General features: G+C 48.1%; 1 protein-coding gene across 1 annotated transcript in view; it reads left to right on the plus strand.

Moving 5' to 3' along the window:
* The first annotated feature begins 17,588 nt into the window (after positions 1 to 17,588).
* Positions 17,589 to 24,745, plus strand: part of PNP (purine nucleoside phosphorylase) — a 69,918-nt gene continuing 62,761 nt past the window's right edge. The window contains exon 1 of the mRNA XM_075319748.1: positions 17,589 to 17,715. Coding sequence (XP_075175863.1) covers positions 17,687 to 17,715 — 29 coding nt within the window. The 5' untranslated portion in view covers positions 17,589 to 17,686. The remainder of the gene's footprint in view (positions 17,716 to 24,745) is intronic.

The raw sequence follows: 24,745 nt of genomic DNA on the forward strand, positions 1-24,745 counted from the left end.
GGCACAGGCGAATAACGGAATGACACAGGGATGCAGTCTCAAGGTTTTTACTCACTGTAGCAGGTTCCAAGGTAACACGACTAATCAGTGACCGCATTTGGAGTGCTGAGTTCCATTGTGATGGGCTCCAGTCAATCCCGGGTTGTTCGGAGGTCAAGACTGGTGCACCCTTCTAGTGTTCCTTTCCTGGTCGTCTTCCTGCACTGACTTCTCATCTGCCTGTCCCGCACCTACGCATACAGTGCCCTGAGCCAGCGTCCGTGAACCCTGTAGGGTGGCTTGAAGCTCGATCCCTTGGCTCTATGTGGTCACCTTCCAGCGGATTCGTGTGCGGAGTTGGCTTTGGTACTAGATGTGTCCTTAGCCTCTGGTTTTACTAGATGAGCACGTTGGTTCTTCTCCTCTATTCTAGGGACCAGTTCCCGTTCTGCGGCCAAGTCCCTCTATTCCAATATGTCGTATGTGGAACGAGGCCACGGGAGTATGGCACATGTGCCCTTTCTGTCTTGTGCCTTGGTCGAGCTGCACCAGCTCCAGACCATAGGTCTTTGCTCCTCCACTGCTCCTTCTCGACTCCCTAACTTTCTGTCACAGACTGCTCTCACTAACTAGACTCCACCCCCCAGGTGTCGGATTAGGGGGAGGGAGGTGCCATCACCAATGGTGGCTATATATAGCATTAATGGCACCAAACCCTAACCCTGACCCTGTGGAGAGCTGCTAACTCAGAGTGTTGTGTGTTTTGTGTGCATACCAGTGGATGACCTCTTCATTACCCAGGGTGGGGCACCACACCTCTGGCTGAGGTGCAGTACCTCTGTGGCGACTGAAGCCTCAGGGGTGCCACAAATCCACATGAGCTGTGTCGTAGCAATGGCTAGAAGGCAATACTGAAAATGGAACTTTTACATGATATAAGCAGATAAATATAATTCCAAAAAATTAAAGCAGGAAGCCTCCAACCTGCCAACACACAAGGGCTCATGATCAGCAACTCTTCTAATAGGTTCTTAATCGCAATCCTTAAACTTGAGAGGATTCTGCACTCAACTCGCCTTATTCTGGGTACAGTTTACTCTGTTAGGTGATGATGAAGGTAGCAAGGGAATGTGTGACGAGCACCAGTTAATCTTCCTGCAAGACCCCAACCATGGCAAATGACAAGACTGCAGTGCCGGACTGGTACATAGGGTACACTCACATGAGTGTCTGAATCAGATGAGTGCAATGCGAGAAAATCTCTCATTGCACTCGGACCAATGTTAGTCAGTAAGACAAAGCAGTTGATCATCTTTTTTTTCTCATCCAGATTCTGGATGAGGGAAAAGTCACAACATGCTGCGATTTGCTGCCAAAATTGTCCGAGACTTGCCAATACAAGTCAATAGGTGCGAGAAAAAAAACGGACGGCACACGGACCATCCTAGTGACGTCCGTTTTTATGGATACAATCCTATCATGTAGCACAAAACACTGTAAATGGTCCTGTAAATGACTAATAGCTGCTGAGAAAAAAACGGATTGCACACTGACAGCACACTGAAAGCACACTGAGAGCACACTGAGAGCACACGGATGACAAGTGAGAAATTGTCCTACTCTCCTGGACGAGAATAGGAACGTTTTTTCATATGTTCGAGTCCAGCCATAGGCACACTGTCTGAGAGCACACTTTTGTGTAATCACATTTACTAATTACACCCACTGTAAACTACACTTTATCATCTAGACACAAAACAGACGTCACATCATGTGAAATAGGAGTTGTCTCCAGGAAAATGTTGATGGCTTTTGATAAGAGTCAGGCCCATATTTGTAAGGCCGGTTTCAGACGTCCGTGTTTTATCAGGTACCAGTCACATGCATGGTTATGGTCACACGTGTCACACATATGTCATGCGTGTGTCACACATGTGACATCCGTGTTTGCATACATGTGACATGTACCAGGTAAAACACGTATCTCTGCAATGAAAAGATGTTCTATATTTACCTGTATCCAGCGATGCTGTCTTCTGCCTCCCGCTCCTGACCCCCGCTCATTATTTTCATTGATTATTCACAGTCCGAAAATCAGTTTGTGCAGTGACATCCAGGGGGTCATTGGAGTTCCCAATGAACTCTCATGAACCCCTGGAAGTCACCATCGTGACACTCGCTGTAGCGCAGTTGTCGCAGGGGTGTCATCAGGAGCTCATCAGAGATCATTGGGAAATCCGATGACCTCCTGGACGTCCCTGCACACACACTGCTGGCAGGATACTCACCTGTCACTAGCGATGTGTGACGCCCTGGCAAAACCAGGTAGTCACACAGGTAGGCCCTCGCATAACACCTTCCCACACAGGGTTACATTCAGCCGACCTAAAATCCTAGCCACCCCCACTTTGGGTAGTACAGACACACCAGTGGGCCTGACCAGGCGAATGAGAAACGCCCACCTAGGGGTCTGGAGAATCTGGGGGCGGGAAAGCAGTCAGTTTAGAGTTGAGAGTTGGCAGTGGAGAGTTGGAGTTTGGAGGTGCTAGTTGACAGGCGTCGGGGTTGGAGCCCTGGCGTACTGACTAGGTGGCAGACAGTGGCCAGTATCAGCAGGAGACGGGAAGACGGCTGCCGGAGATCCGAGGTGGACCGGGGCAGGGTTGTAGCCCACCGGTACTGACACCGGAGAACCGACCCAGAAACCGTGCACACAATGGGGTACTTGGACCCTGAAGCCAGGACCGAAACCAACGGTCTAGCTAATTAACCAATTGAGGGCAGAATTATAGGTCCTGTCCCAACCTAAGTCCCAAAAAGAGACAACCACCCACCAAAAGGGGTAGGGCATCCGCCAGGGCCCGGTAGATCCCAAGGGTCAGCGTCAGCGAGCAAGGCTCCCAACCAAAGGACCGAGAGCGGACCCCCGTGTTTCACACAGGGAGGTCCAACACACAACACAAAGCGTGCAGAGGAGAGAGACATTGACTACTAACCTGGGTGTGGGATCAGATACACCCGTCTGCGGCCGGGCACCAACACTTTGGTTTACCAAAAGGACTTTGTGTTTATTGACTCCACACATCAGTGCAACTTCATCCAGCACCAGGACAACCGAACTGTAAGCAGGAACGACAAACAACATCGTACCTGCAGCAGCAACGATAATTGGGAATAGGGGGGCATGTCACCGATTCGCGATTTTGCACGTTTTTGCGACGATTCAAAATCGCTCATAGGTGTCACACGCAACGACATTGCTAACGCGGCAGGATGTGCGTCACAAATTCCGTGACCCCAACAACATCGCTTTAGCGATGTCGTAGCGTGTAAAGCGGCCTTTAGTTTACTGGTCCCTGCAACCCGGCACAACCCTGGGCCCCGGGGCATCCATCCCTACCCACGGAGGGGTTAATATCCAGCTGCCATCCCATCGACCCCGGGTACCCCATAACAGCAGCGGTGGTGCCACATCCCACTACACACCTTTGGTGGGGTCACAGACTAACTACAGTAAATCCCGTACAAATACGTCCCTTTTTATTCGAAGTGTCCACGCAACCCCCGGGTCCAGTAGAGTCCCTCGAGCCATACCGCAGATCCGGATCTGAGCAGCACGGCTGCTGGCACGGGGGAGGCACAGATGTCCCCAGCGATGCTATCCTCGGCGGTGCAGTCTCCAGCGCTGTCCCCGCGATGCCCCTGCTCCCAGCTGCTCACTGCAGTGAATAATCAATGAAAATAATGAGCTGGGGTCAGGAGCTGGAGGCAGCAGAGCAGAAGACAGCTGCGCTAGATACAGATAAATTTAGAAAATCTTTTTATTTAAAAACCCGTGTCACACTGATGTCACAAGGATCACATCAGTGTGCGGTCCGTGTGACACCCATGCTGCCGGAGAAAAAACGGACATGTCTCCGTGTAACGTGCGGGGATTAGCGGGGCTACACGGTCCGTGTGACAACACGGCCGTGTGAGTACACAATAGGGGAACATGGGTACGTGTGACATCGTTTTTAACATGGATGTCACACGTACCTAAAACACGGATGTCTGAAACCAGCCTAATAGAAAGCCTCATGATCGTCATATTGATGTAATTCACTGGTCAAGCTGTATTATTGTTATAACACACACACACACACACACACACACACACACATCAGCACACTTATTACAAAGAAGGCTATGCCTAACGGTGCTTAAAATGTCAACTACACCAGAAATTTTTCATTACTATTGTCAAATAATTATAATTACACTAAGTAACAGCATATTTAAGTATTTCTGCCTTTATGTCTGCTTTTGTACTTTTACTGTGTATGCTGCCCATTGTATAAGAGAGTCTTTGTGGCAGACTATGGAAGGGCTTTCAGACAAGAATGATGGCTCAGCCCATTGCTGGGAAATCACACAGCAGCAGTACACTGCAGGCTTCACTGTGATCCACAGAACAAACAATGTTTTCTTGGCAGCCAAAACCTGTGAAACCATTTCATGAACAGTAGGCTCTGTGCACTTTCACTTAGCTTCAAACTTTACTCACATTTACTGAATTAGAAGAAATCAAGTGCTGTATATGCTGGTCAGTGAGGGGATTTTCGGATGATTATATTTTATAACACATTCATTGTAAAGCTACTTCCACACGTTTTTTGCTACATTTTTTTCCTTTAAAAAAAGAACCTGTGTTTTACAGTACCAGCAAAAGCTATGAGAATTCAGAAACCTCATACACACACGTTTTTTTTTTCCCTTACTGAATCTGAGCACTGCAGCGATTTTGAAATCTGCAGCATGTCAATTGTCTCAGTGTTTTTTCACTCTTATAAAGCAATAGCAATAAGAAAGTGGAAAAAATGCTACAAAAAAACAGAACAAACTATTTTTTATGCATTTTTGGTGAGTAAAACTAACTTTATTAAAAATATACTGTAGACATATCACATATTTACAGTAATCTGCACCAGAAAATGCAACGAAACGCACCAAAAAAGTAGCGAAAATAAAGCAAAACCTGTGTTTTGGAAGCAACTCCTTTGATGCCAAAAGAAACGCTGCAAAAATGCTGCATGTGAATATAGCCTCTGAGTCTAATTAGTGAGGGTAGTGTTGAACCTGTTCTAGATTACAGTGCATGGGCCATCACTTTCCTCCATGAGAAAAAAGAGAAGCAGCTAAGTTAGGGCTCGCTCACATAAGCATATAACACGGACGTGGGCTATCCTAAGTTTTATCGGATAGCCTTCAAACCAATCTTATACTGTGGGCCAGGGCAAACCAATACTTTTTATATCATGCTGATTGGGCATGAGGAAAAATCTTTGCATGATGCGAATGGCAGCGAATCTGAGATCACATCAATGCAGTTCAATATACGCAGAGACAGGCAATGGAAAAGACTGAGAGATTAATTTCTCCATCTTCTTCGCACCTGTGCTCCGATTCTCACATGAGTAAAGTGTAATTAGCAGAATTCACATGACAGCTCATACCCTTGTGTGACCCCGGCCTTAGAGCACTAAGAACGCTCATTTCCTGATCTTCATCCCTTCTAAACAGACCAGCAATGAGAAGAATACTCATTTTTCAGAGCAATCATATGAAAGAAAAACCCTTAATTCAGGTGAACTTGTAGGATGATGTCTGTCTCCAGCTCTCCCCTCCCCACCTCAGTAATCTGTATTTAATGAATTGAGAGTGATCAGAACTGGAGGAGGAGGAGGAGGAAGAAGCAGATTTCTCTTATAAGGCATATCACAAATAGGGATGAACGAACCCGAACAATAAAGTTTGGGGTTCATACTGGACATTGGGTGTCTGGGGCTCGGACCCAAACACAGACTTTTATAAAAGTCTAAAGCCAGCTTTATTGTATGCGGAAGTTGCCTTTCCACTGCTGTGAACAATAAAGATGTAAAAAACAAACCTAATAATGTGGTCCCCCCCCCTATTTTTCATAACCAGTGCAAATAACCACATCATTTTCTAAAATTATTTAAATAAATAATATAAAAAAACAGTGTGGGCTCTGCCCTATTTTTGATAACCAGCCGAGGTAAAGCAGACAGTTTGCGGCCGGTATTATCAGGCTGGGAAGGCCCATGGTTATTTTCCCCAGACTAAAATTAGCAGCCCACAGCGGCGCTTTGACTGGCTCTTTCTGACTGCCGTGGTGCGGTGGCAATTGGGGTAATAGTTTTGGGGTTGATGTCAGCTGTGAATTGACAGTTTGCATCAAGCCCAGGGATTAGTAATGGAGAGGTGTCTATCAGATCCCCATAATATTAACCCAGCAAGTATAGAGTTAAAAAACACAGGGGGAAAAAAAGTTTATTTGAATAAACACTCCCCCACACGCCCTCGTTCACTAATTTATTAATTAAAAAAATTCTCAACCAACGTAATCTAATTGGGGAATAAATATTTTCTCTCTCTTCCTTGTTCACCAATTTATTGATTAAAAGTAAATACTGGAAGTTCCGACGTTATCCAAAGAGTAATATCCCACGACATTTGTCAATCCCTTTGGTCGTCGTTCTGAGAACTTTCTCAGAACGCAGCTCCACAGATCACTACTGGTCAGCAGCAGCCCAGAATTTCCCACGATCAGTGACGCAATATTACTGCTCATCACGGCTCTCACCAGGTCACACAGAGGGTAGCGCAAGACCCAGAATGTCAGATGAGTGGTGACGTCAGTAATGTCACTGTTTGTCACAGTCACCGGGTCTCGTGGAGCGCAGCTGCACCGGAAGTGGCTACAGTGGAAACAGAAAAAGCTTTGTTCTCAAAACGAGGCTCCATAGGTTTTGGAATACAGATTAGGGGAACGTTATGGAACACAATGGACTACGTCGGGGCTCCAGGGTTTTCGTTTTCAAATAATTGGTGAATGAGGGACAGTCTCTGGTCTTTATTTCTCTCTTTTTATATCTTTCAGGTTTCACGCTGAAATCCCTGGACTATTTCGGACCTGCATGTTTTTTTGTTTGTTTTTTTAATAAATTGGTGAACCAGGTAGAGTCGGAGACAGTTTCTTTCAAATAAAGCATGTGTTGTTTTATTTTTACTTACTGGGTTAGCAATAGGCACCTGATAGACACCTCTCCATTGCTAAGGCTGGAATCACACTTGTGAGTGACTCACTTCGCATCACCTGACACAGCCTGACGCTCTCCACACAGGAGTGCCTCAGCTACATAGAAATACATGCAGCTGACACGCTCTTGTCAGGAGAATGTGCAGCCATGTTGGGTGATGTGAGTCACTCGCAAGTGTGAAAGCGGCCTAACACCAGTGCTTGATGCCAGTTGACTCTACACAGCTGACATCAGCCCCAGGGGCGTTGACAAATTCTATAGCTATTCTATCTATCTAACATCTTTCTGTCATCTATCTATAGTTTTGTCTTATTTTGCTTGATTATTTGTTTCCTTGGAGACCTGTGTGTAAACATCAGACACCACAAGCAATGATCTGTGAGCCTTTCCTTTTTTTTCTTACACCCATTGACTTGCGTTGGTGAGTTTCATCCAATATACGCAGTCAATGTGATTTTTTTCATCAGTCCAATTACAGCTGAGCAAAAACTCACAGTTCTGCTCTGCCTCACTTGACAAACCTTGGTTAAAGTAAAGTGCAATGCTATGTTGTCTCGCATTGCACTCCTCCATATTATACGCCAGTGTACGTGAACTCTAATCAGCAATAAAACACTGCAGACCAAAGCAGTGCTGCAGAGGGATATGGAAAATTTACCAAGTAAAGTATGAGAAATAAAACAGCTGGCTTTGCCCTAGAGTCCAATGCAGAGATACACAGTGATATAGCAGAGTTACCCAGCAAAGTGGCAAAAGTAGCAGAGCTTGGTTTGTCAAGAGGTTACAATTGAGAAACTATCCACATTAGAGGCTAACTACCTGCGGAGCCGGACTATAAGGTCTGCTCATATAAGTGGAGTGCAGTATTGCCCAGAAAAGCAGAGAAAGCGGCCTGAGACAGGAGCAGAATGCCGCAGCCCATGCTGGATCCAGGGAAGATAACACAGGGATCAATAGCATCAGACCATTTGGTCCTGAGAATAAGAAAAAATAGGTCCAACTTTACCCTTAGTAAAATTCCCATTTAAAAAAAAAAAAATCCTTATAACAACCAGTTTCTAGATCAACCATTACAAAAAGCTCTAAAGGAAAGAAAGATGTTTAGGGCTCAAGAATCCGCGATTGGACTAGCCAAATATTTCCTATTCCGAAAGAAGACAGGTCAGTGAGACCTATACTGAATGTAAAAATGCAAAATGAGTTTCTGAAGCTGCAGAGATTCAGGAAATCATGATCTGCAAACTGTATTCTAGAGAACAGGACATCCACGACCCGGCACCAGATCCCACCCTATCATACCATATTATGTCCTTGTAATAGCTTCATTTAAATCTACCAAATTGTCAATGATATAATGTTAAAATGTTACATTTTATCTGTAAAGCATTAAAGAAAAGTCAAAAGCAGCAATTTAAACAGTTAACAATAAACCTTAAACCTCTTTGTTAAATGTTTAACAGAAATAAGTAATATACATAAAGAACATATATTACACATAGTAGCATATATTAAATAAAGTAATTTTAAGCAAAAGGTGCCAAATGAAAAATATAGCAGTTCTTGGTAAAAATAGAATAGTCATTGCATCCCCCCTATAGATTGGATAAGTTATTGACTCGCCCACCCCAGGGCTATGGGACACCCGGTGCCGGGCCGGACTAGTCCGGGGGACGTCAGTGGTGGAGGGGCCCGACTCCGTGGCCCTGGTGGGTGTCAGTTTAATATGGCTGGTGACTTGGGAGCAATTAAAGTATTTGTTTCGTGACGCCACCTGTGGTCCGCGGTTATTAAGCCGCCGCTGCTGTGTGAGGCCTCCGGGGTGATGAGACGGCAGCAATGGTGGTACTGCTCCTACTACTCCTGCTTCCCTGGGCCAAGCTGTTCCAGCTCTAGGCCCTAGATCCACAGGACAGCACACTCTGCGTCTGCTTCCTTTCACTTCTCTCTACAGACTGAACACTACTTCCTCCCTCAGGTTAGACTTAAGGAATGCTCCCTGGAATTCCAGGTTCAGAGCTCCCCCTGCTGGCCGGAGGGAGAACTGCGTTGGATGTTAAACTTGCTGGCCAATGGACCTCCCAATTACCTCCATTCTCAGCATTAACCCTTTGGGAGGGCAATGCTGTTGTGGCAACCAGGTCCTGGGGCGCCACACTCCCCCTTAGTTAAATTCAGTACTCCCGGACTGTAGAAAACAAAACAAGACATACATGTTACAACCTTAAACAACTATAAGAGTCCAGTGTGGCTCCCTGCCGGGTGTCCATTACACTGCTCCATGGGGGACCCGCCGCGATAAAACCCCCAACGTAGGCTCTGGGCGTGCGTCAGAGCATTGATGACCCCACTCTATGCACGCCGGACGGGTTTTTCTTCAGGGGTTGCTGAGCACACTGGTGCTAACTATGTACAGCTAGGTGTTGGCCACCCATAGTCCAGTGGCCCAATTGTCCATTTTCTCAACCAAAAAAAACATTTTATACACAACATTACATACATTTCACATAACTATTTACAGTCTAATAAGTACTCTTTCTTTTTACTCTCTATACCTTGGAGGGGGCTGTCCCCGAGTGCTGCGTTGGGACCTGCGTACCTCTGGTGTCTGCCCCTGACTACTTGGTGTGTCTTCTACCTCAGCACTACAGGTAGGCCTAACCCTGATAGGTATGCGTGATGATTGCCTACGTGGTCTGAGAGTCGCCAAGGGTATGACAGGTTCACCACTGACAGGGGGTTGATTCTCCTGTTCCACTGCTGGCGTGTCATCTCGTGTTGGAGCGAACGGTTCTTTAGGTGGATCTGGAACCTCTTCTGTTTCTGGCTCGACCAACTGCGGGAACGTCAACACTGGTACCACTATGGCATTGTTTATTCGGGTCCAAGTTTTGGGGAATTTTCCAAGGATTGTTTGGATCATCTCTTCCTCTTTTTCTGGACTTTGGGGACTTTCTTGTACTTCTTCTACTTCTTTTTGGGTTCTGCACCGTTCGGGGCACGCTTTCAGGCGGTCTCGAGAAACTGCTTGATAGGTCTTGCCTTCATCTTTGCTTATGAGGCATATCTTACTATTGTCAAAGTTGGAGGGGATAATTGTGTAGGGTTCATTCTCCCACTGATCATCTAATTTATGCGCCCTCCGCTTTTTCATGAGGACCTGTTCTCCAGGTGCTAAGGGAGTTGCTGGAGCTGTTTGATTGTAATGCTGCTCTTGTCTCGTTCTTGCTTGGGACAGGCTCCTTTCTACGCATTCCTGGACCTTGCGGTACTGCTGTTGTCGCTCTGTATCCCAATCTTCTATCTCCTGAACCGCTTCAGGTGACACAGTCCCCATCTCAAAGTCTACAGGTAACTTGCCAGGTCTTGCTCGCATCAGGTAAGCAGGGCTGCAGTTGGTCGAATTTACTGGGATATGGTTGTACAGGTCAACCAGATCTGGTAACTTCTCTGGCTATTGGTTTCTTTCTTCCAGAGGTAGAGTCTTGAGCATATCAATAACCACATGGTTCATCTTCTCGCACAATCCATTGGTTTGGGGGTGGTACGGTGTGGTTCTGATTTTCTTACAACCGTACATGTTACAGAACTCTTGGAACACTTCTGCCTCGAATGCAGGACCTTGATCAGTCTGCACCCTTTCAGGGTAACCGTGAGGTCGACAAAAGTATGCCTGAAATGCTCTAGCTGCTGTTCTGGCTGTCTGGTCCTTCACAGGCACTACTACCAGGAAACGAGAGTAATGGTCCACAATGGTGAGGGCGTACACATAGCCTGACCGACTTGGTGTTAACTTCACGTGGTCCAGGGCCACCAACTCCAGGGGCTGCTTCATGACAATTGGCTGTAGGGGAGACCTCTGGCTGGCATCATCTTTCCGCCTCAGGTTACACGGACCACAGTCTCGGCACCACTTCTCGACTGTCTTTCTCATGTGCACCCAGTAGAACCGATCACGGAGTAGGGTCTCCAACTTCTTCCACCCGAAGTGTCCTGCGTTATCATGGTAACCTGCTAGGACCATTGGAGCATCCCTCTGTGGGACCACTATCTGCCAGACAAGTTCATTCATTCGCCAGTTGACATATCTCTTGCAGAGCTTGCCTTGGTATGTGAACAGTCGTCCCCTCTCCTTCCACAGCTGCTGGGCTTCTTCTGGAGCATCTGGGCCAAGATGGGTCTCAGCTTGTGCTAGCTTTTCTTTGATCAATCTCACGGCCGGGTCACCGTTCTGTGTCTCTTCCCAATTATGGTGGAGTAATGGGTTGACCGAGACCTCGTGCTGGCTCGAGCGCTTCACTCCTACAGCATGCTCACACTGGGAAACACCTTGGTGATGGAAAGCCGGTAACTCTATCTCTTCGAGTTCATCCAGGTCTTCTCAAGACTCGGGTAAGTGAGACATTCTGGACAGCGCATCAGCATTGTTATTCTTCTTGCCAGCTCGGTACTTGATGGTAAAGTCAAAGTTAGACAGCCGGGCCATCCATCGCTGTTCCAACGCACCTAACTTGGCTGTTGCCAGATGTGTCAACAGATTGTTGTCTGTGAAGATGGTGAACTTGGCCGATGCCAGATAGTGCTTGAAGTGTTCAGTCACTGCCCAAACAATAGCGAGGAACTCTAGCTTGAAGGAACTGTAGTTTTCTGGGTTCCTTTCTGTGGGCCGAAGCTTCCTACTGGCGTAAGCTATCACCTTCTCTCTGCCTCCCTGCACGTGGGACAGAACTGCTCCCAGGCCCACGTTGCTGGCGTCTGTGTACAGTACAAACGGCTGGCTGTAGTCAGGGTAGGCCAGAATTTCTTCTCCCGTGAGAGCCCCTTTCAGCTGGATAAAGGATGTTTCTATTTGGCTGCTCCATTAAAATGGAGGGCTCTGCTTCTTAGCCTGCTTTGGCTAGCCCACCAGGAAATCTTGAAGGGGCGCTGCTATCTTTGTGAAACCATCAATGAACCTTCGGTAGTAGCCCACCAGCCCAAGGAACTGCCGCACCTCCTTTACCGTGGTGGGTCTTGGCCAGTCCTTGATTACGGTGACTTTCTCCGGATCAGGTGCCACACCTTCTGCGCTGACCACATGACCCAGGTACTGTACCTTTGGCTTCAAGAGGTGACATTTGGACGGCTTTATCTTCAGGCCATATTCCGACAAGGACTCAAACACTTCTGCTAAGTGTCTCAGGTGGTCTTCATAAGTCTTGGAGTAGACTATGACGTCATCCAGGTACAACAGCACGGTTTCAAAATTGTGGTGGCCCAAGCAGCACTCCATCAACCTTTGGAATGTCCCTGGGGCGTTGCAGAGCCCGAATGGCATACAGTTGAACTCGCAGAGGCCCATTGGCGTCGTGAATGCAGTCTTCTCCTTGTCCGCCTCTGCCACGGGAACCTGCCAATACCCACTGGTGAGATCCAAGGTGGAGAAATAGTTAGCTGACTTTAAGGCTGTTAGTGACTCCTCTATTCTGGGTAGTGGATAAGCATCTTTATGTGTAATGCGGTTAATTTGTCTGTAATCTACGCACATTCTCATTGTACCATCTTTTTTCTTTACGAGCACTAGTGGAGCTGCCCAGGGGCTACAACTATCTCTGATAACCCCAGCCTCCTTCATTTCCCGTAACATTTCTTTGGCACGCTGATTCTGTGCTGGGGGTACAGGGCGGTATCTCTCTTTAATGGGATGATGATCACCCATGGGGATTTGATGTTTAACCCCTTTTACCTGCCCAAAATCTAGGGGGTGTTTACTGAAGACCCGCTCGTACTCCTGTACCACCCGGTAAACCCCATGCTTTTGGTATGAGGGGGTGGAGTCGGTGCCCACATGTAATTTTTGGCACCAGTCTTCCAGCTGCCCCTTGGAGCCATTGTCTTCCGCCTGGTCGGACGGGATCAAGGGTTCCACTGCTTTGATGGTATTGTTACTGACAGTGTACAGTTTTGCTACAGTGGCGTACCGGGGCAATTTGGCTTCCTCCTCCCCACAATTCAGGACACGGACGGGCACTCTCCCCTTGTGGACGTCTGCTACCCCTCTGGCTATCAGGACTCCAGGCCTACTGTCTGAATACACCGGTTCTACCAAGGCATGGTAATCCTGACCCTTGAGGCCTATTGCTGCCCGACACCATATCATTTCACTTCTTGGGGGTATTGCAATGGGGAGGGGGTCACTTACCCTCACACTGCCAATTTCTCCTCCGGCCAGCTCTACCTGCTGCCTCCTCATCAGGGCTCTGATCTCCCTCTGTAGGGCACGCTGCTGCCTGGAGCTGGCAGTTTCAGACGCCTGTTGCAACAAAATTATCACTTCGGCAATACAATTTTCTATCACATTTGTTGTACCAATGGTTAGCAGTGGGTCAGATTCTTTGCGATCAATATCTACAATTATCATCCCCTGACATGGCAATTCTACCCGCCCCACTTTAATGGTTACTTCTTTATACCCAATTTGAGGTAAGGGCTGACCATTAGTGGCCACAATTGTTAAATCATCATCTGGGCCATGGTCAATGTCTGAATCAGCCCAATATCTTTTGTACAGTTTATAAGGGATGGTTGTTACCTGGGACCCCGTATCCAGGAGGGCATTCAAAGGGATCCCATCCAGCACAATAGGAAGGACCGGTCGTCCTCCCACATATTTGCTGCGGCTGGGGGTTGAGCCGGGCTTCCTTACACCTGGGGGTTGGCTCCTGGCCCCAGGCTCGGCCCATTTAAAGGACAGTGTCTTGCAATATGGCCCGCCTGACTGCAGCGGCGGCAGATCGGTTGTCCCGTTGAATCATACCGGTCTGTATCTTTTCCTCGGGTCGGCGGAATCCTCCTCTGTCACATCCATGGGACGTCATCTGGGCTGGAGGCCAACTCGATTCTTGCAGGCGATGGGGTCACTTGTAGAGACTGCACGGTCTGGGCAAGGGCAGCTACAGTCTTGGTCAGCTCCTGGACCTGCTGTCTGAGCTCTGCAGTGGGATCCTTATCCAGGGACTGCGCCTCAGCCCCTGCAGCGGCTCGTGTTGCAGGCACCACCCCTGGGTACGTGATTTCAAGAGGCCGGAGGGGTACTGGGTCATTCGGTGTAGATTCTCTCAGTACCTGGATGGCCTGGTCCTTAAACTTTGCAAAGTCCAGAGCAGGGTTCTGCAGGACCATGATACGCAGCTGGGTCCTGTGGGCATCTGACAGGAGCCCCTCTATGAACTGCTCAGTTAGGAGTTTGTCTTCTTCACGTACACTCTCTGGGTCCACCTGTTTAACTGCTTTCAGGGCCTCCTGCAAGTTTAAGGCATAGTCCCTTATGCTGTCTGTGGCCCGTTGTTTGCACCCAAAGAATCTCATCTTTATTTCTGCTGTGGTGCGGGTGTCAAAAGTACTCTTTAGCTTGGCCAGTATCTGGGTTGCTGTCCCTTTATCTGTATCAGGCCAGGACTTCACTTCACGCTGGGCCGCGCCGGCTAGCTGCCCCATTAATATGCCCACCTTCTGGCTCTCAGTCAGCGGATACACCCGGAACAAGCTGTGCAGCCTTTCTCTGAAGTTGCTCAAGGTATGGGACTCCCCGGAGTACTGCGGCAGCCATTCTGCTCCCGGGATGTACGGCATTGTGATCGGCATTACCGGCACTACAGCGGGGGCTGGGGCGACGGCGACTGGGATTGCTTCAGCTGGTGCTGCGGCGTCTCGGGCTATGGCAGTCACCTGCCCTCCCTCCGAGTCGGACATCTTCCTCCCCCTTAGTGAACCTTACCAGGCTCTGTTCACTTTTCAAATTCCCTTCTGGGTCGCGCGGGGTTAACGGCGCTCTGCTCTGATGGCGCGCTCCCTTCGCGCTCTTTGTCAGGCACGCCCCCCTTCTTCCTGCGCTCGGCGAGGCTAATGGCGGCGGCAGTTTGCAAACAGTAACACAGTCTTTTAAGCACAGTTTCTGCAGGCGCACAGTACCCGGTGGGACCGGGCACGAAATCCTGTTCGTGACGCCAAAAGTTGACTCGCTCACCCCAGGGCTATGGGACATCCGATGCCGGGCCGGACTAGTCCGGGGGACGTCAGTGGTGGCGGGGCCCAACTCCGTGGCCCTGGCGGGTGTCAGTTTAATATGGCTGGTGACTTGGGAGCAATTAAAGTATTTGTTTCGTGACGCCACCTGTGGTCCACGGCTATTAAGCCGCCACTGCTGTGTGAGGCCTCCGGGGTGATGATACGGCAGCAATGGTGGTACTGCTCCCCACAGGTGGAGCGGAGCCCCGGGGACACTGTTAGTGCTCGTGAAAGTCTATGGTGTTGTGTGGCTAACACGGTGCAGGGCCGACAGGCAATGAAAGAACCAGGCACAAACAACAGTCTCTTTACCTTCTCCTCTTTTACTTTAGGAACAGTCCAATCCTGGGAGACCGTCACAGGTGGTGAAGGGGATCCGGTCGGCCTGGAAGTACTTGGGGTGATCTTTCTGGCCAGCTGAGTATGAGGCCTACTCCTGTTCCTTTCTTTACTACGATAGGACCCTGCTTCTCTGGATCCAGCAATGGCCCTCTTTGCTGCTGGGACCGGTGGTACGTCCCTTTCCCTCTGTGGTAGGCTGCGCAGGCCCTCTCTGGTGCTTCTCTGCTGGAGTCCACACCGGGCCCTGATGCTGCAGCTGTACCTTCGGGCTGTTTATGGGCCAGGTGCTTGCAGCTCTCCTGCCCTTCGGATTCGGCTACCAGGGAGTATTTTAAGCCCTGGTGGCCACAGACTCCGATGTCCGAGTCTCTTCTCTGCCTCTCTGCTACTCCTGCTTCCCTGGGCCAAGCTGTTCCAGCTCTAGGCCCCAGATCCACAGGACAGCACACTTTTCGTCTGCTTCCTTTCACTTCTCTCTACAGACTGAACACTACTTCCTCCCTCAGGTCAGACTTAAGGAATGCTCCCTGGAATTCCAGGTTCAGAGCCCCCCCTGCTGGCCGGAGGGAGAACTGCGTTGGATGTTAAACTTGCTGGCCAATGGACCTCCCAATTACCTCCAGGCTCAGCATTAACCCTTTGGGAGGGCAATGCTGTTGTGGCGACCAGGTCCTGGGGCGCCACATTATCAGACTGGAGAACATACGACACAACTTTCGAGTAATGAAGGGGGGAATATACAGATTTAATAAATTGAAGAGTCTGCAAATAAAAGTACTTCTTTAGATATTCTTAGACTTGTTTGATCCAAATAAAGGAAACCTCTTGACCAATTGGGGCCTTTTTTCGAATGTTTTTGCAATGTAGAGAAAACCTATCTCCATTTTTATGATGAGTTTATTTTAGGGGCTATTTATTTTAGTTGAAAATTATGTTTTTATGGAAGAAGGAGTTGTGGTCATGGCCCCAAGAGCTGCTGATATAAATGATGATTCAAAAATACAAATACAATACAAAAATCTGTGTCCTTGCCATGTGCCATGTGTTTGGTCAATTGCAGAACTAATATGGCATCCAGTAGGCTCCTGGTGACACCAATGTCGGCGTGACCATACAACCACTGGAATACCATACATCAATACAGGCATATGGGATATAGTTAGCGTCGTCATCAGAGTCACTCTGGATCTGTAACAATAAAATATCAAATAAAATAACCGATTTTATATTTTTTTAAATGTCATTTTTTTCTGATAGCTATAGGTGTCAGTAAAATGTTTAAAGGTAACCTGTAACATTTTCAGTGTAAACTATAGCCCAGCCAGGCTGTGATCCACACTGCCTTGTCATTCAGGCTGTACGCAGTGACAGGTCCATTTAGTTCCAAACATATTTTATTGTTTTGTATCAACCAAATACAGAAGAGAAAAAGTGTTTATCAATATATATGCCTCTTAACATGAAGGTTAACATATAGGAAAAGTACAGAGGGCACAATATCATTGAAGAGTATAAATTCCAAGGTGATAACTACTGTTCAGAGTATAGAGGGCAACAAAGAAAAGGGGAATAGTAACAAGAGGGAAGAGGGGAGAAGAGGATGAATGGAGGAATAGACGACATATATAGGATATATACAAAGGAGGAGGGGTTAAAAAAGGCAGAAGGAGAGAAGAGAAATGGAAGAGAAGGACAGTGATGGAAACAGGGAAACAGGAATGCTACAGCACTAAATGTGACAGGTCCCTTTAAACCAAATATAAAATGGCTGCACCTTAAGCAGTAAGGAAACAACATTTGAGTATCGTTACACACGTCTGTTTCCAGTTATTACCAAGACAAAAAATTTGAATATCTGAACCTCAGAGAAGCTGCATGGCCTGGAAACGTCTGATAGATATTCGGTACATGGGATCACATTACGAATAATAGGAGAGGCTATGCTGCAGGGATTTTGACTGCGTTCTCATGTGCTTCTAGTTACCAGGCTACATTCCAGCTGGATAAGGTGCCAACAACACTAACAGAACCCTCCCCATTCATTGGTGACAGCATCTTCTCAAGGAGAGCCTCCACCATTGGTCACGGAGGGACTTGCCTCCAGTGAAGTCATCTCTGACATCAATAAGGTAGATGCAAATGTGGTGGCAAAGTGTAAAACCCACAGACACATCCCATAGAAGCTGACTGAGGCAGCATCATCCTTGGAGAGACTAGCCATGGCTCACTGCGGAGAAGACAGCAACAGGTACACTATGCCTACGAAGAGGCCAAGTGATGGGCAGACAGCAGAGGAGGGCATGCAATGGCTGTTAACTATTTCAGTGCTCGGTGTAGATCTCCACTTATATCACACGATTCACTGAACCCAGTACCCTCAGCTATGAAATAATGGCAGAACATCCATTTATCTCTGCAGATGATATGTAGCCTTGTACCTAATAAGCATCACAGGGTGATAAGAATACAGGAAACAGACAACAAATGCCCTTCTGTGTAAAGCTGGTGTCACACATAACGACGACGACAACGACGTCGCTGCTACGTCACCATTTTCTGTGACGTTGCAGCGACGTCCCGTCGCTGTCGCTGTGTGTGACATCCAGCAACGACCTGGCCCCTGCTGTGAGGTCGCCGGTCGTTGCTGAATGTCCAGCTTCATTTTTTGGTCGTCACTCTCCCGCTGTGACACACACATCGCTGTGTGTGACAGCGAGAGAGCGACGAAATGAAGCGATCAGGAGCCGGCACTGGCAGCTGCGGTAAGCTGTAACCAGCGTAAACATCGGGTAACCAAGGGAAGACCTTTCCCTGGTTACCCGATGTTTACGCTGGTTACCAGCCTCCGCTCTTGCTGCCAGTGCCGGCTCCTGCACTGTGACATGTGGCTGCAGTATGCATCGGGTAATTAACCCGATGCATACTGTAGCAAGGAGAGCAAGGAGCCAGCGCTAAGCAGTGCGCGCGGCTCCCTGCTCTCTGCACTGTGACATGTAGCTGCAGCACACATCGGGTTAATTAACCCGATGTGTGCTGCAGGAGAGCAAGGAGCCAGCGCTAAGCGCGGCTCCCTGCTCTCTGAACTGTGACATGTAGCTGCAGCACACATCGGGTTAATTAACCCGATGTGTGCTGCAGGAGAGCAAGGAGCCAGCGCTAAGCGCGGCTCCCTGCTCTCTGAACATGTAGCACAGCGACCTTATGATCGCTGCTTCTGCTGTGTTTGACAGCTAAGCAGCGATCATAACAGCGACTTACAAGGTCGCTGTTACGTCACCGAAAATGGTGACGTAACAGCGACGTCGTTGTCGCTGTCGTTTAGTGTGACACCAGCTTAAGACATGGAGATAGAAGGTTAAGGCAGGACTAGTGAGGAAAGTCACTCATTATCCGACGTGAGTGAATACTAATACCTTCATCTCTCATGGGTGTCACACTCATCCTTCCTGACACTGTATAGGTGTGGTGGATGTGTATATTTGTATCCTTGTGTAACAAGATCCATTGCTGGAGCTGTAGGACAGTAGTATCGATATAATATACAGTGTATCAGTCTTAGCACAAGGACAATAAGGAGACTTTCCCCCCATAGTTCTGTAATAAGTCTATAGATATCATTAGTATAATGCCTTACATGCCATCTATTTTTCTTGCCTCTTACGGCCATCTACACATGAGATAGTCATTAGCTGAACTATCACCCCTGCCTCCCCTATACACACGACAGCTTTTCTATTTTCTCCCAGCTATTGGAATTACAAGCGGGAATCCTTCCTATCTACAAATGTCTGTAGGATCCAACAAGAGATCTAATTAGCTGAAAACAATAAGGGGGAGATTCTTCAAAGTGTTTATGGTAGAAATCTGGAGCAAAACATCTTAATAAGTTGCAAAATAATTGAGCAACTTAGAGGTTGCGCAAAACTTTGCCATATTTGGCATTTACACGCCGGTCCCCGCCACCTACGCAAATATGGACAGGACACAGGCAGGGCGTGGCAATGCCCGCTAATCAAGTTCACGATAATAAAGTAGATATCTTCACGGTATTTCAAGAACTTCACTGGAGTAGTCTGGTGTCGGTGTGGAGCCCAGCCCAGGTCTGCATCACCTTCAGGGACTCCACGTGGAGGGACAGTCTGGTCACAGGTAGGTTGTCTTCTTAGGATTTGTGACGCCACTCTCAGTATTGCGGTCAGGGGACCGCCTTTGCAGTTTAGGGGACACCTGGGGTTGATGTTGAATGCAGCTAGATGTGGTGGCCTCTCGAGAGTGAGGCTAGCCCCAGGGCCCAGTTTGGGTGTGTGGAACCACAGGTCGCAGAATGACTCACACGCACAACCAGAGTGTCTTTCAGGGTTTTTACTCACGTCAGGTGGCAGGGTGAGTAACCCGGGCGTAGCTGTGATGAACCAGGGGAAACCAAGAACTCCTTGAGGCTGACTTGTGAGGGTGACTACCGACTCGCCTTCCTAGCCCTTGTGTTTTTGGAGTGCCCCCGACTTGTAGCCCTGCTGGGGTCACCCAGGGAAGTTGCTGCTGCCTGTTATCCCCTTTTTCGGCCCGTCTGCTTGTAGCCTGGACCAGGTCACTCCGGCTGCTTGCGTCTTGAGAGCTATGGGCCCTCTCTTTGCTACGTGGCTCCGGACTCTGTGGTGTTATGGTGGAGGGTATGAAGCACCCCCACCTGCAGGTTGAGCAGGCCAACTGAATGGGACCCTGCTCTGGGAACCTGTAACCCGTGAGGGCCTGGTACCTCCCTGGCAGTCCCCGTACTCAGCCACCGCGTTGCCTCCAGCCTCGGGTGATTTTCAGGTGGCACTACCAGGTGACCGTTCTCCCCTGTCAGTAACCACTGCACGTGCGTTGTCAGGATCATGACAGCCTGCAGGGTCTGCTTCTTGCGACTGCTCTCCCTAAGCTGCACTAACTGACTGGCTCACTACTCTTTCCCCTCTGTGCCTGCCTACGCCACCTAGCAACCAGAGTCTCTACCACACCCCTTGAGTGGAGATGGAGGCCACGCCCCCTCCTGGATTCCCCAGGGGTCCACTCAAAAGGTCCATGTGGGAGACTTGATTACTATGCGCCTGTGTAACCACACCTTGGTCAGCCTTCTGAATTACCTGTGTTGTACTGCCCCCAGCATGGGTGCAGTACTCAGTGGTGCCTGACGAGGTCAGGGGCGCCACATTGGCACATGCCAGTTAACAGATACATGTGCCTAACTCATTAAGTGGAGTGTACTGCTTATAGAATTAGGTGCATTGAACTCCACCAAGCCGCTTCATGAAGAATGGCGTGCACAACGCCAGTATTAAAGAGGCTGTGTGTTCTAAAATGATAAGTCACTCACTCTGTGTGACTGCAAACCTATGATTCCTCCTAGCACACACTGTGTGCTGCGAGGATTCGCCGGTTTCTGAGCTGTGACTGACAAATGATTGCAATTGTGATGTATGCATGTTCCCAGCCAGAACCTGACCAGTGGGTGTGGCCTCACTCAATATAATTGCATGGAGTGGGCGCATCCTACTAGTTGCTCAATTTGTCCGATTCCTCTTTTACGCAGTAAGATTGGTATAAACAATTGCTCGTAGTAACGCTCGTTTCACGATAATCTTGCAGTGTAAACAGGTTGCTCATCATCTGATAAACAATCAAAATGCTCGTTTATTGGGTGAAATTATTTATTGTGCTGCACAAAAAAATCATCGTTCTTGACAGCGCGCATTTTTCTGTATAAACAAGACAGTGTGCAATGTGGACTTGGTGATCTGTAATAGTTAAAAGTTTAAGCTGTTGTTCATTACTCGAACAACACCTTCTCGGAATCATATTTCCCAAGTAATATAGTAACAGCTTCTACTCACCTCTGGTACCATTCCAATACCGTCTCCTGTGGCCCGCATGACATTCTTATGACATATGAGCCTGCAGCTAATCAGTAGCTGTTTCACTTCCCTCTCCTTTGCACTTAAAGGGAATCTGTCACCTGTTTTTGTCACCTAATCTGAGAGCAGCATAATTTAGAGGCAAATATCCTGATTCCAGCGATGTGTCACTTACTGGGCTGGTTAAGGCCCAGTCACACTAAACAACTTACCAGTGATCCCAACAACGATACAACCTGATAGGGATCGCTGGTAATTTGCTAGGAGGTCGCTGGTGAGATGTCACACTTAGCGACGCTCCAGCGATCCCACCAGCAACCTGACCTGGCAGGGATCGCTGGAGCATCGCTACATGTGGAAGCATGCTGCGCTTGGTAACTAAGGTAAATATCGGGTAATCAACCCGATATTTACCTTGGTTACCAGCGCACACCGCTTAGCGCTGGCTCCCTGCACACCTAGCCACAGTGCACATCGGGTTAATTACCCGATGTGTACTCTGCTACGTGTGCAGGCAGCAGGGAGCCGGCTTATGCGGAGGCTGGTAACCACGGTAAACATCGGGTAACCAAGAAGACCTTCCCTTGGTTACCCGATATTTACCTTCGTTACCAGCGTCCGCCGCTCTCACACTGCCAGTGCAGTCTCCCTGTTCCCTGCACTCCTAGCCACAGTACACATTGGGTTAATTACCCGATGTGTACTCCAGCTACGTGTGCAGGGAGCAGGGAGCCGGCACTGACAGCTGAGAGCGGCGGACGCTGGTAACGAAGGTAAATATCGGGTAACCAAGGGAAGGGCTTCTTGGTTACCCGATATTTACATTGGTTACCAGCGTCCGCAGAAGCCGGCTGCCTGCACATTTAGTTGTTGCTCTCTCGCTGTCACACACAGCGATGTGTGCTTCACAGCGGGAGAGCAACAACTAAAACATGGTCCAGGACATTCAGCAACAACCAACGACCTCACAGCAGGGGCCAGGTTGTTGCTGGATGTCACACACAGCAACATCGCTAGCAAGTTGTGCCTCAGCAGCGATGTTGCTAGCGATGTTGCTTAGTGTGACGGTACCTTTAGACTAGTTTTGATAAAATCACTGATTAATCAGCAGTGGGTTATAATTAGAGGACAACTTGAGCTACTGCCAGGTAATCCAGCATATTCATGACCTCTGTATAACTGCTAGATCTGGAGCAGAGAAAGCATTGATTTTATCAAAATGACAGCAAACAGCTCAGTAAGTGACACATCGCTGGAATCAGGGTCTATGTCTCTACATTATGCTGCTCTTAGATGGGGGGAGCCAAAAACCTGGTGACAGATTCCCTTTACTGGCATCTGGAGGAAGCCAGAGGGCAGCAGAAGCTATCCCTTTTTCTTGATGGCAATTGTTTTAATAGGACGCTGCTTGGTTGCAGTTTACACGTGGCATAACAACACACGAGCCCAGGTACAGACATTGGAGAGAAGTACAGGCTGTTATTATACATGGAGAATATAGTAATTGAAAAGGGGTTGTCCGAGTAGTGCAGAATCGTTAAGTGCAGTCTGCTTGTGTGAACTCGTTATTAATCCCTTAATGCTGAATGACAGACATAGCACACCATTTCCAGGTGTCAGTTCTCGCATAATGACGTGCTATGTACATTATGGATTTAAACTGTCACCATGTGAAAACACATAGCAACAGATTTGTGCCGATAGCAGTCTTTGACAGCTGACTGGCACAGCCAGAGATGCGGGGACCCATTGCAACAGACCCCACTCTCTGATTCCTGTGATCGGTCAGGCAATGTGACCGACCAATCGCAGCATGTGATCGGCAGGAGGTACTGAAATATCAGCGCTTCTTGCACGATCACCAAAGCAGCTTGGCTTAGTTTACAGCCACGCTCCTGCAGTAACAGCCAGGGCCATTGTGTTCGCCGCCCTTGGTTGATTAACCCACTAGATGCTGTGATCGATAGTAATCGTAGTCAAACATAAAAAACAATATAAATCTGGTATTGCTGTATTCACACTGACCCAAAGAATAAAGAAGTCTAATCACTTATACCGCACGGTGAAAGGTGTAAAAAATAATTTATTTATCCTGCGTTGAACGCTGAGCGTTTATATCGGAGTTATTCAGAAATATGTGATTTAGACAAAACAACAGAAGGAAGATTCCCTATAACGAGGCAGATGAAAACACTATGGACTCTCCCTATCCTATGATCCGGTAATGCACGTCTTTTTAGGCGTGCATAAAAGTGTGGTTGACCTCTTGTCAAATGTGCACATTTTCAAAAAGTCAGATACGGCTGAACAGAAGCCACAGAGTCCACAGTATCTCTGCTGCCTAATTAGAGAATCAAAAAACAGAAGAAACATGGAGTAATAAATAGTGCAAAAATGGTAACAAATTTTATTCAATTATATGAAAGTGAACAAAACACAAAAGAAAGGAGAGAAGGAAATGGCCATATAAACACAATAAATTACATAGAATGGGGGAGTGGGAATAGAAAGTAGCCCCAGGGGAAGCGGCAGCAGCATATATGGAAACAATCACAGAATGTCAGTTTATTGACCTAGATGGCTGTTGTTACAGACAAAACACCAACATGACGGCATATAATAAATAAATAGTCATAAAGTGCTAAGTGCTTGAGTGGGTTCAGTGCAAAAAATAGCAGCATACAAAGTTTATAAAGTGCCAAGTGCAAACATGAAGTAGTAATGCTGCTATAAGCACAATACATATGTGGAATCCACTATATCTCCTGCCATCACCATAGTGCCATGTTTAACAATGCGCAGAAAGCTGCTTGCAAAAAAATGCTGGTTACAAACAAAGCCAAATCCCCAGGTAGGGAGACCCCCCATAGAGGAAAGCCCCCTATAACCTCCAACGTACGTTTCGCAAGGTAAATATTACCACTGTGGGCACTGCTTCATCAGGGAGGAAAGGCGAGGGTGATAAGGATAGAAAGCCTCACTCATTTATAATGCCCGCTGTGTATGCGGCTTCCTGGAGTGACGCCCACCGGAAATGACGCGCACGGGAGCCGGCACCACACCTCCCCACTGAAGAAGCGCCGTCAGACCAGGGGCGCGCACGTGGGAGCAGGGACGCGTGACTCACATCCCACACACGCGCCCCCGTCCAATGAGACGGCGATCACATCAGAGAGAGGGGAGGGGCCGGCGAAACGGCACGTACTGGAGGGCGGCAGGCCAGGAAGTCAGGGGAACATCAATACTATGGCAAGGAAAAGTCCGATCATGTGACCAAACGGGGCGGAGCCAAATCGAATATACAAGCAGTATAGACATGCAAAATAAGTATCATAGGAGACGCAACACCAGATAGCGTAGATGGCGAACCTCCGCCACAATTAA

The sequence above is a fragment of the Anomaloglossus baeobatrachus genome, chromosome 1 (genome assembly GCF_048569485.1).
Source record: "Anomaloglossus baeobatrachus isolate aAnoBae1 chromosome 1, aAnoBae1.hap1, whole genome shotgun sequence".
Classification (NCBI taxonomy): Eukaryota; Metazoa; Chordata; class Amphibia; order Anura; family Aromobatidae; genus Anomaloglossus; species Anomaloglossus baeobatrachus.